General features: G+C 54.6%; 3 protein-coding genes across 3 annotated transcripts; 2 read left to right on the forward strand and 1 right to left on the reverse strand.

Annotated features, from left to right (window-relative positions):
* Positions 1 to 499: 499 nt before the first annotated feature.
* On the forward strand, positions 500 to 4,138 carry CCM_06493 (histone-lysine N-methyltransferase (Ash1), putative; the record flags this gene model as incomplete). The annotated part of the gene is made up of 5 exons (XM_006671634.1): positions 500 to 505; positions 1,064 to 1,339; positions 1,424 to 2,711; positions 2,765 to 3,144; positions 3,200 to 4,138. 5 exons carry the CDS (start codon positions 500 to 502, stop codon positions 4,136 to 4,138), a joined length of 2,889 nt encoding a protein of 962 aa, XP_006671697.1.
* Positions 4,139 to 6,425: 2,287 nt separating this feature from the next.
* On the reverse strand, positions 6,426 to 8,226 carry CCM_06494 (uncharacterized protein; the record flags this gene model as incomplete). Its single annotated transcript, XM_006671635.1, has 3 exons — positions 6,426 to 7,007; positions 7,072 to 7,472; positions 7,809 to 8,226. The coding sequence occupies 3 exons, from the start codon at positions 8,224 to 8,226 to the stop codon at positions 6,426 to 6,428; spliced, it is 1,401 nt and encodes a 466-aa protein (XP_006671698.1).
* Positions 8,227 to 9,575: 1,349 nt separating this feature from the next.
* On the forward strand, positions 9,576 to 11,008 carry CCM_06495 (DHHC zinc finger membrane protein; the record flags this gene model as incomplete). Its single annotated transcript, XM_006671636.1, has 3 exons — positions 9,576 to 9,690; positions 9,756 to 10,217; positions 10,281 to 11,008. 3 exons carry the CDS (start codon positions 9,576 to 9,578, stop codon positions 11,006 to 11,008), a joined length of 1,305 nt encoding a protein of 434 aa, XP_006671699.1.
* Positions 11,009 to 11,729: the final 721 nt, after the last annotated feature.

An 11,729-nucleotide genomic window follows, 5' to 3' on the forward strand; every position in this document is an offset into this window, starting at 1 on the left:
TGGGGATGGAGGGTGAGAGCATCGTGCCGGCGCTACATTCAGGAGGTAGTAAGATTGGAGAAGAAAAAAAATACGTGCAGCGAATTGAAACAGCATCGACATGGTAGAGTCCAGCAAAATGTATGCCATGGTGGCGGATATGGTAGTGTTGATATATGACGGTAGTTGAAGTGCCGAATTAGGCAAGGCGACTAGGATCATCTGCGATGCAAGTCAAAAGGATATGACAAGGTGGTTTCTGGAGACAAACTTGGCGGACAAATTACAACAGCCAGGACGAGACGAAAAAAAGGTTGTCCCGGGACGCCCTGCGAGACGCGGCCTGAGCTGTGGCATGGCTCTTACGGGAGACCAGGTCTGGATCAAGGCCAGGTCTTTGTTTCGTGTGTTGCTTTCATCCGGATGGTAAAAAAAAAAGGCGTAGTACGAAAAAGAAGGACCGCCAAGGGCCGACATGGTAAATAAGCCGGCCCGCTCCCTTTTTCTGGCGCTCATGTGCATGTATGTGTGTGCTGGCCTTCTCTCACTTCTTCTCCTACACTTGTTGCACTTTCTTGAACCAGTCAACATCGTGTGGGCTCGTCAAGACGTCCATCCCGGCACCACGTGTGCAGCGTACAAGCCATCAAATAAATCGAATATTGAACCCGGAGACGACATCCCCTTGCTTGTCTCCTTCTTTTTCTCCCCTCCTTGACTTGTTGGTGCGTTGACTGTCGAGTTTCCGGCATCGACATACTTGCCGTCCCATCTCCACCCCACGCGTCCAACGCGCCGAGTCACCACGACAGAGCATCAATTCGTGTTTCTCTCGAGATCCGTCGAGTCAGACCTGCCTGAGCCTTTCCTGCCCGCGAGCCTCACTGCACGTGCAACTACATTTGCTGCCCGAGCAAGCACCTTGACAAAACCTCTTCGTTTGCCACCAAGCAGTCGACATCGCAGACGGCGCGTGCCAGCAACCAACCCTTTTTTGCCCGCTAATCAAAGTTCTGTTACGGAACGTCTAGGGGCCCTTTTATTCGCCCTTGTCTTGGGACTCTGTGGCTTGCTGCCTTTTTAGTCGACGGCAGTAGCGCTGCAACGCCAATCAGCAAATCCCATCCCGCACGGCTGCTCCGTCTGCCCCGTCGCCTCGCCTTGCCTCGCCGCCAAACGCCAACTCAGCTCTCCTTCTTCTCTTTCCGCAGCCCGTCCGTCACATTGTCGTGGCAGTACAGCCTTGGTCCTTGTTTCATTTCGTCTTTTTCTGTATCCTCATATTTCCCCTTTCCACGCCAGCTTCTACGCCGCTGGTCTCATCCCCCTTTACGAGACTCGACGTGCTCTATGCGACGCGGTTCGCTGTCGTGCTTCGCCCGTTTATTACGCTCCTTGTCGCGCGCCCGCCCGTGTCCACCGCGCGCCCACGCATTCATACTAGACAAACGCCTATAATCCCAGACACCATCCTCTCCCTTTCCACAACCTGTTGCCCACCATGCTGCCGCTCTTTCTTGAACCTACGTCGAGCGTCACGAGCAGCGTCGCCGACACAATGTCGCATGTCGCGTCGTCGAGCTCCACGCCACCCACCACCATCGCTGACAGCGACAGCCTGCACTCAGACACCTCCAAGCACGATGTCGCCTCCTTTGTTGAGCCCCTGCTCACTGCCTCGCAACCCGACTTCGAACTGGTGTCCGAACCTATACCGAAGACAGAACCGACACCCACTCCCGAGACTGCCATCGAGCCTGTCGCCGACCCCGTCACTGTGTCTGGAACCGCGTCCATCACCTCACTTGTCGCTGAGCCCGTCGCCGAGCCTGCTCAGCTCTCGCCCCAGCGGACACGCCGCAACTGTACTTCTGCGCCTGTTTACAACCTTTCCAAGCTGAGCGGCACCGCCGGCCACGGAAAGCGACGCGCCAATGGCGATGATGTCGCCGATCGCCGACGTCGCACAATCTCTGGTGATACTCTTATCAATGATGGCGTGTCGACTCGCAGCTCAATCTCGACCAGAGCAAAGTCTCGCAGTGGCAAGGATGCAATTGAGGCGCTCGATCTCGGCTGGACGCCCTCCGACCTCAACTCCCCGCGTGCTAGCCGTCGCCTTGCCCAAGAGTCTACTCGCCCGCGCCGTCTCAGCTCACGCCCTGGTGCAAGCGTTGGCGCCGCTGTATCATCTCTTGGCTCTCATCTATCCAAAATTGGCAAGCGCGGAACCAAGGCCTTCGCTGGCTCCATGAGCCGAGTATCGCGCGAGCTTTTGCGCTTACGCGACACGAATGAGTTTTCTCACATTGACGACCACCCTGTGCGTCACACCATTTGGGCCAATGGCAAGTTTGTTGATCCAAATGCGCCGCCGCCTACACCACCCAAAAAGAAGGCCAAGGAGGCCGCACCCGAGGAGGAAAAGGTCGAGGAACCCGTTACCGAAATTAAGCCTCGCGGACCCAAGAAGTTTCTGGCCAAGGGCCTGTACGCGGGTCAAGATGCGCCTACAAAGGCTGACTTTTGTCTGACGCTGGCCGAGAAGAAGAAGCTTGCCAGTCTTCCCGAGCTCGACTTCACAAAGAGCGTCAATCGCGTTATGCCAGCGCCTATATACACCGGGTTACGCCTGTTACTTCAGGGTCGCGACTTCAAGCTGCCATTCCAGACCTGCAACCCGCTGCCACCCGGTCAGCCCAAACCCGACGAATGGAAAAAGATGACCAAGAGTGCGATGCCTCTCCCACGACCTGCAGCACACTGTTTTGCTAACATTGCATAGATCGCTTCATTGGCGACTCCAAAGATTACTGGCGCAAGTCACCACACTACCAAGACTACTCCAAGTGCGTGTGCACGCCCGAAGACGGCTGTGGCGACAACTGCCAGAACCGAATCATGCTTTACGAATGTAACGATATCAACTGCAACGCAGGAAAAGCAACATGCACCAACAGAGCATTTGCCACACTCACTGCCCGACGTGCCAAGGGTGGAAAGTACCGTGTCGGTGTCGAAGTCATCAAAACGTCTGACCGTGGCTACGGCGTGAGGAGCAACCGCTGCTTCCGCCCTCATCAAATCATCATGGAATATGCTGGTGAAATCATCACGGAGGACGAATGCGACCGTCGCATGAAGAACGAGTACAAGAACAACGAGGTAAGCCAGTCTCACGTGGAGCATGTCGTGGAAGTGTTACTAACAGGATCTCTAGTGCTACTATTTGATGAGTTTTGACCAAAACATGATTATCGACGCCACCACTGGTAGCATAGCCAGATTTGTCAACCACAGCTGCAATCCCAACTGCCGCATGATCAAATGGATCGTCTCGGGTCAGCCGAGAATGGCCTTGTTTGCGGGTGACAGCCCCATCATGACGGGAGATGAGCTCACGTATGACTACAACTTTGACCCATTCTCCGCCAAGAATGTTCAAAGGTGTCTTTGCGGTGCCGACAACTGCCGCGGGTTTCTCGGACCTCGCCCACGTGAAGTGAAGCCCCCAAAGACTGATCTGAAAAATGCCGTCAAGGGCACGATCAAGGCTGGAAAGCGCAAGCTCAAGGAGATGCTCGGGGAGGAAGTGTCGAGCAACGACAAGAGCAAGAAACGCAAGATTCAGTCAGCCACGGGCGTCAAGCGCTCGCTCTCGAGCGCGAGCCTGAAGGCAGCCAAGGGTGCTGCGACGGCCATTAAGAAGAGCGTCTCCAACATGTCGCTGGCCAAGAAGAACTCGGCCAAATCGACGCCCGTGAAGCGGCGGGCCAGCACGGGCAACCTGCTAAAGAAGGCGACGGTAAATAAGTTGATTAAGATTCGGCCCGGCGCGGACAAGCCGAGCACGAAGCAGGTGTCCTCGCGCTCCTCCAGCCTGACCATGGTCGGCACCAGTGAGGAGAATGTGCGCGCCGGCAAAAAGACAACACCCAAGAAGGCATCTTCCGGCAAGGCATCAACCAAGAGTTCGCCTGGCGGTGCCTCGAAGAGTACGCCAAAAGGCTCGGCCAAGAGCCGAGCATCCAACGTGGGCGGTACTCCGCAGAGCAAAACGACGCCAAAGGGAAAAGTGACGCCAAAGACGGCCCAACGTCGACTCAGCGGCAAGCCCAAACAAATCGCCAAGCCGACAATTAAGCTTGTCGACGATTGAATGTGGCTGCTAGGCACGAGACTTTGTGTGAAGGAGGGTTCATCTGGCTGCGGTTGGACCAAAAGAAATACATCAAAGAAAATACACCAAAAGAAATATTCAAGAAATGTCTGCGGCGCAGACTATGTAGGTAATTATTCACATGTACAAGAGATCCGGAGCATTCAATTACGGCATTTGCTCTCCAATATACGCGACGAGAGGCAAGGGACGGGGGAAAGAGGAAAGAGGCAAGAAAGGAGGGGAATGAGGTTCGACTTGATTTCTTTGTCGCTTGTTTGGTCCTGCTTTTTCTGCAAGGAAAGTTTGGGATGAATTCATTTTTCGTCCTTTTGTGTCCATGATTTGGCCGTGGCATCTTTATCACATCATTTTTTTTGCTTTGTCTTTGCTTTTATGGATGAGGGGGAAACGGGGAGTTTTTGGAGAAATATGAATCTGCGATACTTTCAACACACCTGCATAACTATTTTACAAGGAGGGGGGGCGCGCCGGGGGGAGACATTGGCCACTTTATGTAGCGCTCGCGACTTATCTTCACCGAGCCATGTCTCTCATTATCCTGTGCAATTTCAACCACGTTGCTTTTACGATGCATGTGTAGGTATGTGTGTGTGTGTGAGAGCGCGTGAGTGCATGCTTGTTCCGGATCTATGCTGCTTTTTGTCGCAAGCAAGGCGGGATGTGGTGCGTTGGAGTGCTTTGCTGGTGAGGAGGAGAGGAGAGCCTAGACCGCGGTACACGACTTTGTATCATGATGCATGCAGCGGAGAGCGTGCATGGAAACGGCCCCCAAAAATACCTGCGGCATTTCCCGCTTTGCCACCTGCTTTCCCCCGTTTGTTGCGTCTTTTTGGTTTGTATCTCGACCAGAGCTTATCAGAGCTGTACAATGAGGGGAGATTTGCGATTGTCGAGCAGGGATTGGACGATTACATATTGTCATCCGGGGAACCGGAAAGTAGATGCCGCAACTAGTTACAATATGTAATTTGTACTCCGTAATTCGTAACTAGTAACTCGTACTGGTAGACTCTACCGTTCCTTTTGCTGCCCAGCCTGCCAGCCTGCCACAACACGCAGTTGTGAGACAACGCAGAGGTGCATGACCCGCCGTCGCTCACTAATAATAAATGATCCTGTAAGGCCTTTTTTTCATGCAACAAGTCGACAAAGCGGTAACCAGGGGAGAAGGAGGGATCGATGCAGAGCATGTCCACCTGCAATGCAAACACGGGGAAGAGAGCGCCGGGGACGACTAATAAATGATAACTTAAGCCACGTTGAAAAGAATGCCCCTCTGTTGGCCGCAGAATCTTGGCAACCGATGGGCGGCGCAAGCTGTGCGACGTGACAAGAGAACGCGTAACCTTCTTTTTTTCTTTTCCATCTCCCGCTGAACAAGGTCAGACTGTGTTCGCTTCGTATCCGCAGGTTCTTGGTTGTTGATTGGCGAGGCGGCAAAGTTGGGATGCTGCATCCCCCCGTCCCAGACAATGCCGGGCACATGTCTTGCCCATGCGCGGGCGCGCGCGAGACCTCGGCCCGTCCATCCCCTCGGGTCAGGGTTGTCGTACCTTGCCTTCATTCTCTCTTCTTTGTGGCGGGTTTTATTCTTTCTATTTCTTTGCTTTTCGGTGAAAAGGGCGAGACATTCAACTAATGATACAGGAATGACGCCGAGATGGCCGGCGAGAACGAGGGAACGGGCGCAGTAAAGTTCAAACTACCAGACTGTTGGGCACCAAAAAGGAAGGTTACACAAAGTGAGGCAGATGACTTCTCTTTGCCCATCGAGGTGACACCTGCGACTCAAAAGACCCAACCGTGCTGGTGTCAGCCTTGTCCCTGGTGATAGGTCACACGGCAACATGACAGAAAACAACTACAATGCAAGGTGCGCAACGAAATGTCTTTGAACTCAAATCTCCAAATCTCTGGTCAAGCCAACATCAGTAAGCTATGCACATGCACCCCGTGCCTGCATAATCCGCTTCATAAACTCGACAAAGAAAGCCACAATTGTGCACATGTCAACCGATCCAAAATGCTCCAAACATTTTGACCGGGAAAAACAAGCCAAATTTGTGTCGTACGCTCGAGGTTTCATAAGCCATTGCATAAAATCTGCAAAGCACAAATTCATGACCATCAACAAGCAAAACGCTCTGAGCATCCTCGCTTGTAAACAAGGCCAGAATTTGTGCCGTATCCTGGACTTGTCATCTTGCTGAGAATATTGTCAAAAAGGCCGACAAGCGGGTGGGTAGGACCATACGATTCTGCTTCACTCCGGCGCCGCCCGAGGCGGCTGGCGCGCGATTCTCCCCTTCCACGCTCCAAAGACGATATAAAAACTGGCGCAGATGTAGTAGGCGACAAATGCCAGCATGGGGTCAACATGGACGCAGACGACGGGGTGGTGCGCGACGCCCAGCGCCCGCGCGACGCTGGCTGCCCCCGCGGCAAAGAAGCGAGCCAGCGCCATGGTGCAGACCGGGATGCCGTGCCGAGCCAGAGCGGGCTCGCCAAGCCTCGGCTGCAGCAGCATGTCGTAGATGGGCGGGATGGTGGCCGGGGTCGCGCGTGCTGCGGCCATGGAGCGGGCAATGCAGTCGAGCGAGTCGTCGGCATCACGCGCTCTTGCCGATGATCGGGCGCTTTCGAAGCGCGGTCGCGAAAAGAAAAACGTGCCCAGCGCGGGGCGCCCATCGCGATCTGGTCTGAATGTCACAACGCAGTGCTGGACGAGCGTCGGGAGACCATAGGGAGCATACCGCAGCCGGCGCACACCCGAGGCGGCAGGGCATCGACGAATGGGGTAGTGGCTGCGGCAGCGGCTGTTCTTGGAAGGTCGATCACAGGCGCACTGATTTGTTGACGTCAGAAGCCCATCATCCGGGGGACTGTGTGGGAGTGGATAGATGACTTACACCAGGGTTGGGGGCGTGGTCGGGGACATCTTCTGCTTCCACGCAGTGCAGGAGGCGGGCGCCGAAGAAAGTGGTGCAGCCGTCACAGACCTGATGCTTGCACTGGATGCACAGGGCTACCGAGGCGTCGTTGCAGCGAAAGGTGCCACATCCGCACTCGTGGCAGGTCCAGAAGTAGCGGACTATGGCGCCTGGTGGCAGAGGCCTGTCCTCCGCCTGGCTCGCGTTTTCGGAAGCAGAAGCGGGAGTGGGTGGACTAAAGGGTAAGAGCTCATGAAAGGGGTTATCGGGAGAGTGAGGAGGCATATTGCGCAGACGAAGATATGAAGCGGGTAGAACAAAGCATGTAGTGGACGATGAGGACCAGAGGATGAAGAGAGGAACAAGAGGATTGCAGAGCTCTGGAAGGTTAAAGAGAGACTCAGAGGTGAACTGACGTTCAAGTGAACTGACGTTGAAGTGAAGAGAGCAGAGATAAGAGAGCGGTAGCGGCGACAAGAGGGAGGGAATAATACAGGTAGATATAGCAAGTCGGGATAGGTAGTCAAGGACAGGCTGAATAGGACTTCCCAAAAGAGCGAGGTGCATCAGCATGGCGCGGGGACAACGGTGGCTGCATCAATTCCGCTCAGGCTTCGCGGAATTGGTTGCCGAGCAAGGGCAGGGGGGGGTTGGGCCAGGTTACCAGGTGGCCGAGCCCTGTCTGTCTGTCTGTTCGTTTTTTTCAACTTGCATACGCACGAGGAAAGGTGACGACCAGGGTGGCGGTGAGAAGAGACGACAGGCACCAAGGTCGGGAGACGAGTTCTGATCTGTCGTTTTCGCTATACGGCCTTGACCCTGTGCTCCAATTACGAGAAACGGCCAGATAATAGACGATGTAATGGAGACATTGTTGGTCGTACAAGCCGGGCAGAGTAACTCTTCTCGCTGTGTAGTGTGAAGAAACGACGCCTTGTTTGAGGCGTCTTTTGACAAGTCACCGTCTGCGCTGTCTGTCTGGCTGGACTCGCCGAACGTGAAGGTAACACGAACAAGAGAGAGACAAGGATGATCAAGGCCGAGATTGGCTTGCGCTCTTGTCGCGGCGAGTCCGAGGAAGTACGGAGTGGCTGTGTCTGTCTCTCTCGCTGTTTCTATATTTCCTTGGCACATGATGGAATGGAGAGTCGATTGTGTGACCCACGAGGTAATGTTGGTCGCTGGCCATGGCGTGTTATAATGTCAGTTCCCGCCCATGGACTTGTAGATGCGTCAACAAAGTTGCCCGGCCCGCCCCGTCTACCTGCCGGCTGACTTTGTGAGACAAAGAAGCAAATCACAGTACCAAGCCATCAGCAGTTTTCATGAAGAACCCGTGACTGCGAGGACTCGGACGGATGCCCGACTGATATTGCTTCTGGGTCCTGACCCAATCGCTTGGCTCAAATTCTAGTCCAAAGTGGTCACTGGGCGCTCGATTCTGGTTCGTACAAGACCTAGGTTTCTTGCCATGGGTTGTTTGCGCATCGGTGTTTGGCGTTATGCGTTGTGGGGAGGGGCGTAGGGCTGGACAAAGAAAGAGGGGAGCGGGATCCCATCGTCGAGACTCTAAAGAAGAAGAAGGAAATCTGTGTTCAAAATGGAGCATGGCGTGAGGACCGAGGTTGACATCTGCATCGGTTTACTAACTATCGTAGGACGTATCAAGATGCAAGCCCGAGATCTGAAGCGGTCGGTGGCTGCATCTCACTGATTGGGAGCGGGGTCGAGTCGTCTCGTGGATAGTGTGTTGGAGCAGTAGTAACAAGTTCAAATTAAGAGTCGATGTCGATTATCCATATCAAGCCCAACTTGGTTCCTGCATTCCAGAGTAGTGGGCGAGCAGAAGCAGCAAGTGCAACAGAGCGACTAGGGTACTTGCCCCAACAGCAATGCAAACGCTGAAGCTGCATAAATCGTTTGCATGTGTACAAATATTTCATAGAATATGCGAGTTATACCCCACGCAACAGAGAATCAATTGTATGACCTAATTACACTATCTACAGCTGGAACTGTGCAGAGGAACAACTTCCACATGGCAGAACGGTCGTACAGGAATTCCAGTGCCACAGCATCAGCTGAGTAAGTCCCTATTTAAAGCTAATTCCATCTTCCCCCAAGACATATTTTCTAGGGTTTTGCAAGTGTTGTAACTATTATTATCGATCGGTTAAACAGAAGCCAGGGCATCGGCCCCCGCACTAAGGTACCTCATCTCGGCAATCCGGGTCGCTGACGTATTTCCGCTGCACTTATTAACTAGTCGTCAGTGCACAGCCGCCTCGATCCATCAAAACATCAAAACATCAAACCCCCTTGTAACATCATCAACACCGTATGGCAGGCACAGCGCATCGTGCCCAGTCGTCTTCATGACCTCTCATCGCCATAGACCCCTTTGACCTCGACTACATCTCGCTTTCGAACCTCTCGCTTCCAACTCGCCGCCGACGGCCCCGACACATGCACATGCCGCCGTCATGACTCCCCCCGCCAGCAACAGATTGTCGACTCGCCTGGCCATTCGCCTGATTCCAATATTCATCCTCTGCGTCTTTGTCGTCGCGACATACATATTTGTCGGCCACATATGTGGTGCGTGGCCTCTGGAGCCCATGGGACCGCAAAGCTATGTTTATGTACTGACCGGCGCGCTGCAGTGCAATACTACATCCAGGAAAAAGGTCGCGTCGCCTTCGGTGCAGGGATGATTGCCTTGTACTTTATCATCTTCTTCATCATGCTATCGGCGTACCTCCGAACATTTGTTACCGTCATCCGCGACCCAGGCCTAGTGCCGCTCCTCAGAGCCCAAACCGATGACACCAACGAGAAGCAACCACCACCGCCCCCGAGACGGCGACGGGGACGAAACTGCAAAGACGAACCTGATATCGAAGCACAGACGTGGGCACCGATGGACATGAGCTCCGACAGTCCCGGGCTGGAAGCCTTTTATAGCAAAGACGTATTTGCGTGCGAGCCCGACGGCCGTCCCAAGTGGTGCTCTGGCTGTTGTCAATGGAAGCCCGACCGCGCCCATCATTCGAGCGAGCTCGGACGCTGTGTGCGAAAAATGGACCACCTATGTCCTTGGGTAGGAGGCATGGTGTCGGAAACCTGTGAGTTGGGACACCGGACAAAGAGATGAGCAATGTGCCGTACCTACTGACGCCGGAGCCAAGCATTCAACTTTTTCTCCCAATTTACATTCTACTGCTCCCTGTACTGCTCACTCGTACTCGCCATAACGGGATATACGGTCAGTCAGCAGTCGACCGAGCGTCCGTCTCCTGATGGCTGGGTCGTCGCAGGCCTGGTGCTCTCGGCCTTTTTTGTGCTCTTCAGCGGCGGCATGGCATTGACCTCGCTGCGGTACATCCTCACCAACATGACCAATATTGACATGTTTTCCCGCTCCCGCAATTCGTACCTCGCCGTTCGCGTGCCGCTTGACGCGCCCACCTCTAGGTACTATCCCACCGTCTTGTACCCGCTGGAGCCGCTGCCGCCGCGGACCAGCCTTGTCGCCGCACCACCGCCGACGCCGCCTGCGGGCGCGGACATTGGCGATCCTGGTGCCACCCCTGTCGTCGGGCGGCCCGTGGCTGGTGGCGGCCAGCCGGCCGTCGCCAGCCGCGACGTGCGGGCGCGGCGCAAATTTGCCATTTTGTGCGTTGAGGCGCGCGAGAATCCGTGGGATCTGGGTTTCCGCCGCAACTGGGTGTCCGTCATGGGCAGCACCCCGTGGGAGTGGCTGCTTCCCATCAGGCACTCCCCTTGCTGCGACCACGACAGCATGGTGAGTGACTACCCTACCGGCAACACATTGTACGAGATCAAGAGACGATATCATTTTGATGAATGTGATATTCTTGATCCCTCGCGCGAAAATCAACCTGTTTCTGTGTAGGGGTACGGATAATCAAATCGGAGATCAGGTCTTGGTATAGAGCATAGAGGGGCGCATTTTGGGTATATTAACGGCCATGTTTTTTCTTCTTTTGGGTTGTGTATTTGGAGCAAGTGATTCTATGGTTTGGGTAAGCAATCTAAATTACATCTATAATATCCATCAAGTATTCCGTCCTTCGCCAAGCAAGTTTGGGTAAGCAATCTAAAACCAATCTATAATATCTATGAATTATTCCGTCGTTCACCAAGCAAGTAGGTTCATCTCCCTCGTCCCATGCCATCCTCCCGTTCAGCATTCGTACCAATCTGTCCCTCCATCTCCTCGCACCGAGCCGTCATCAGAACTCGACTCGTCCGCATCCGGCACACACGGCACCAGCTCCTCGCCCGTCTCCAGAAAGCGATAGACGGAATCATAGTCCAGCCAATCGCCCTCCTCGCGGTCCTCCTCCTCCCGCTTCAGTCCCAGATTGACCTTTGCGCCAAAATCCACCACCCACGGCTCCCCATGCGGATCGATGATGACGCTCTCGCTCTCGGCCGCGCCCCAGTAGATGCCGAGCCGGTGCAGCTCCGCCAGCGTGCCGGCGACCTTGCCGTCCCACGCGGCGCGCACCTCGACAGGGAGCTCCGCCACATCATACGACCCGAGACTGGCGCCGGGCACCCAATCGCGGAGAAAGCCCACGACATGGCCCTCATCCGGGTGGCGGAGGACG

This window comes from Cordyceps militaris (assembly GCF_000225605.1).
Source record: "Cordyceps militaris CM01 unplaced genomic scaffold CCM_S00005, whole genome shotgun sequence".
NCBI lineage: Eukaryota > Fungi > Ascomycota > Sordariomycetes > Hypocreales > Cordycipitaceae > Cordyceps > Cordyceps militaris.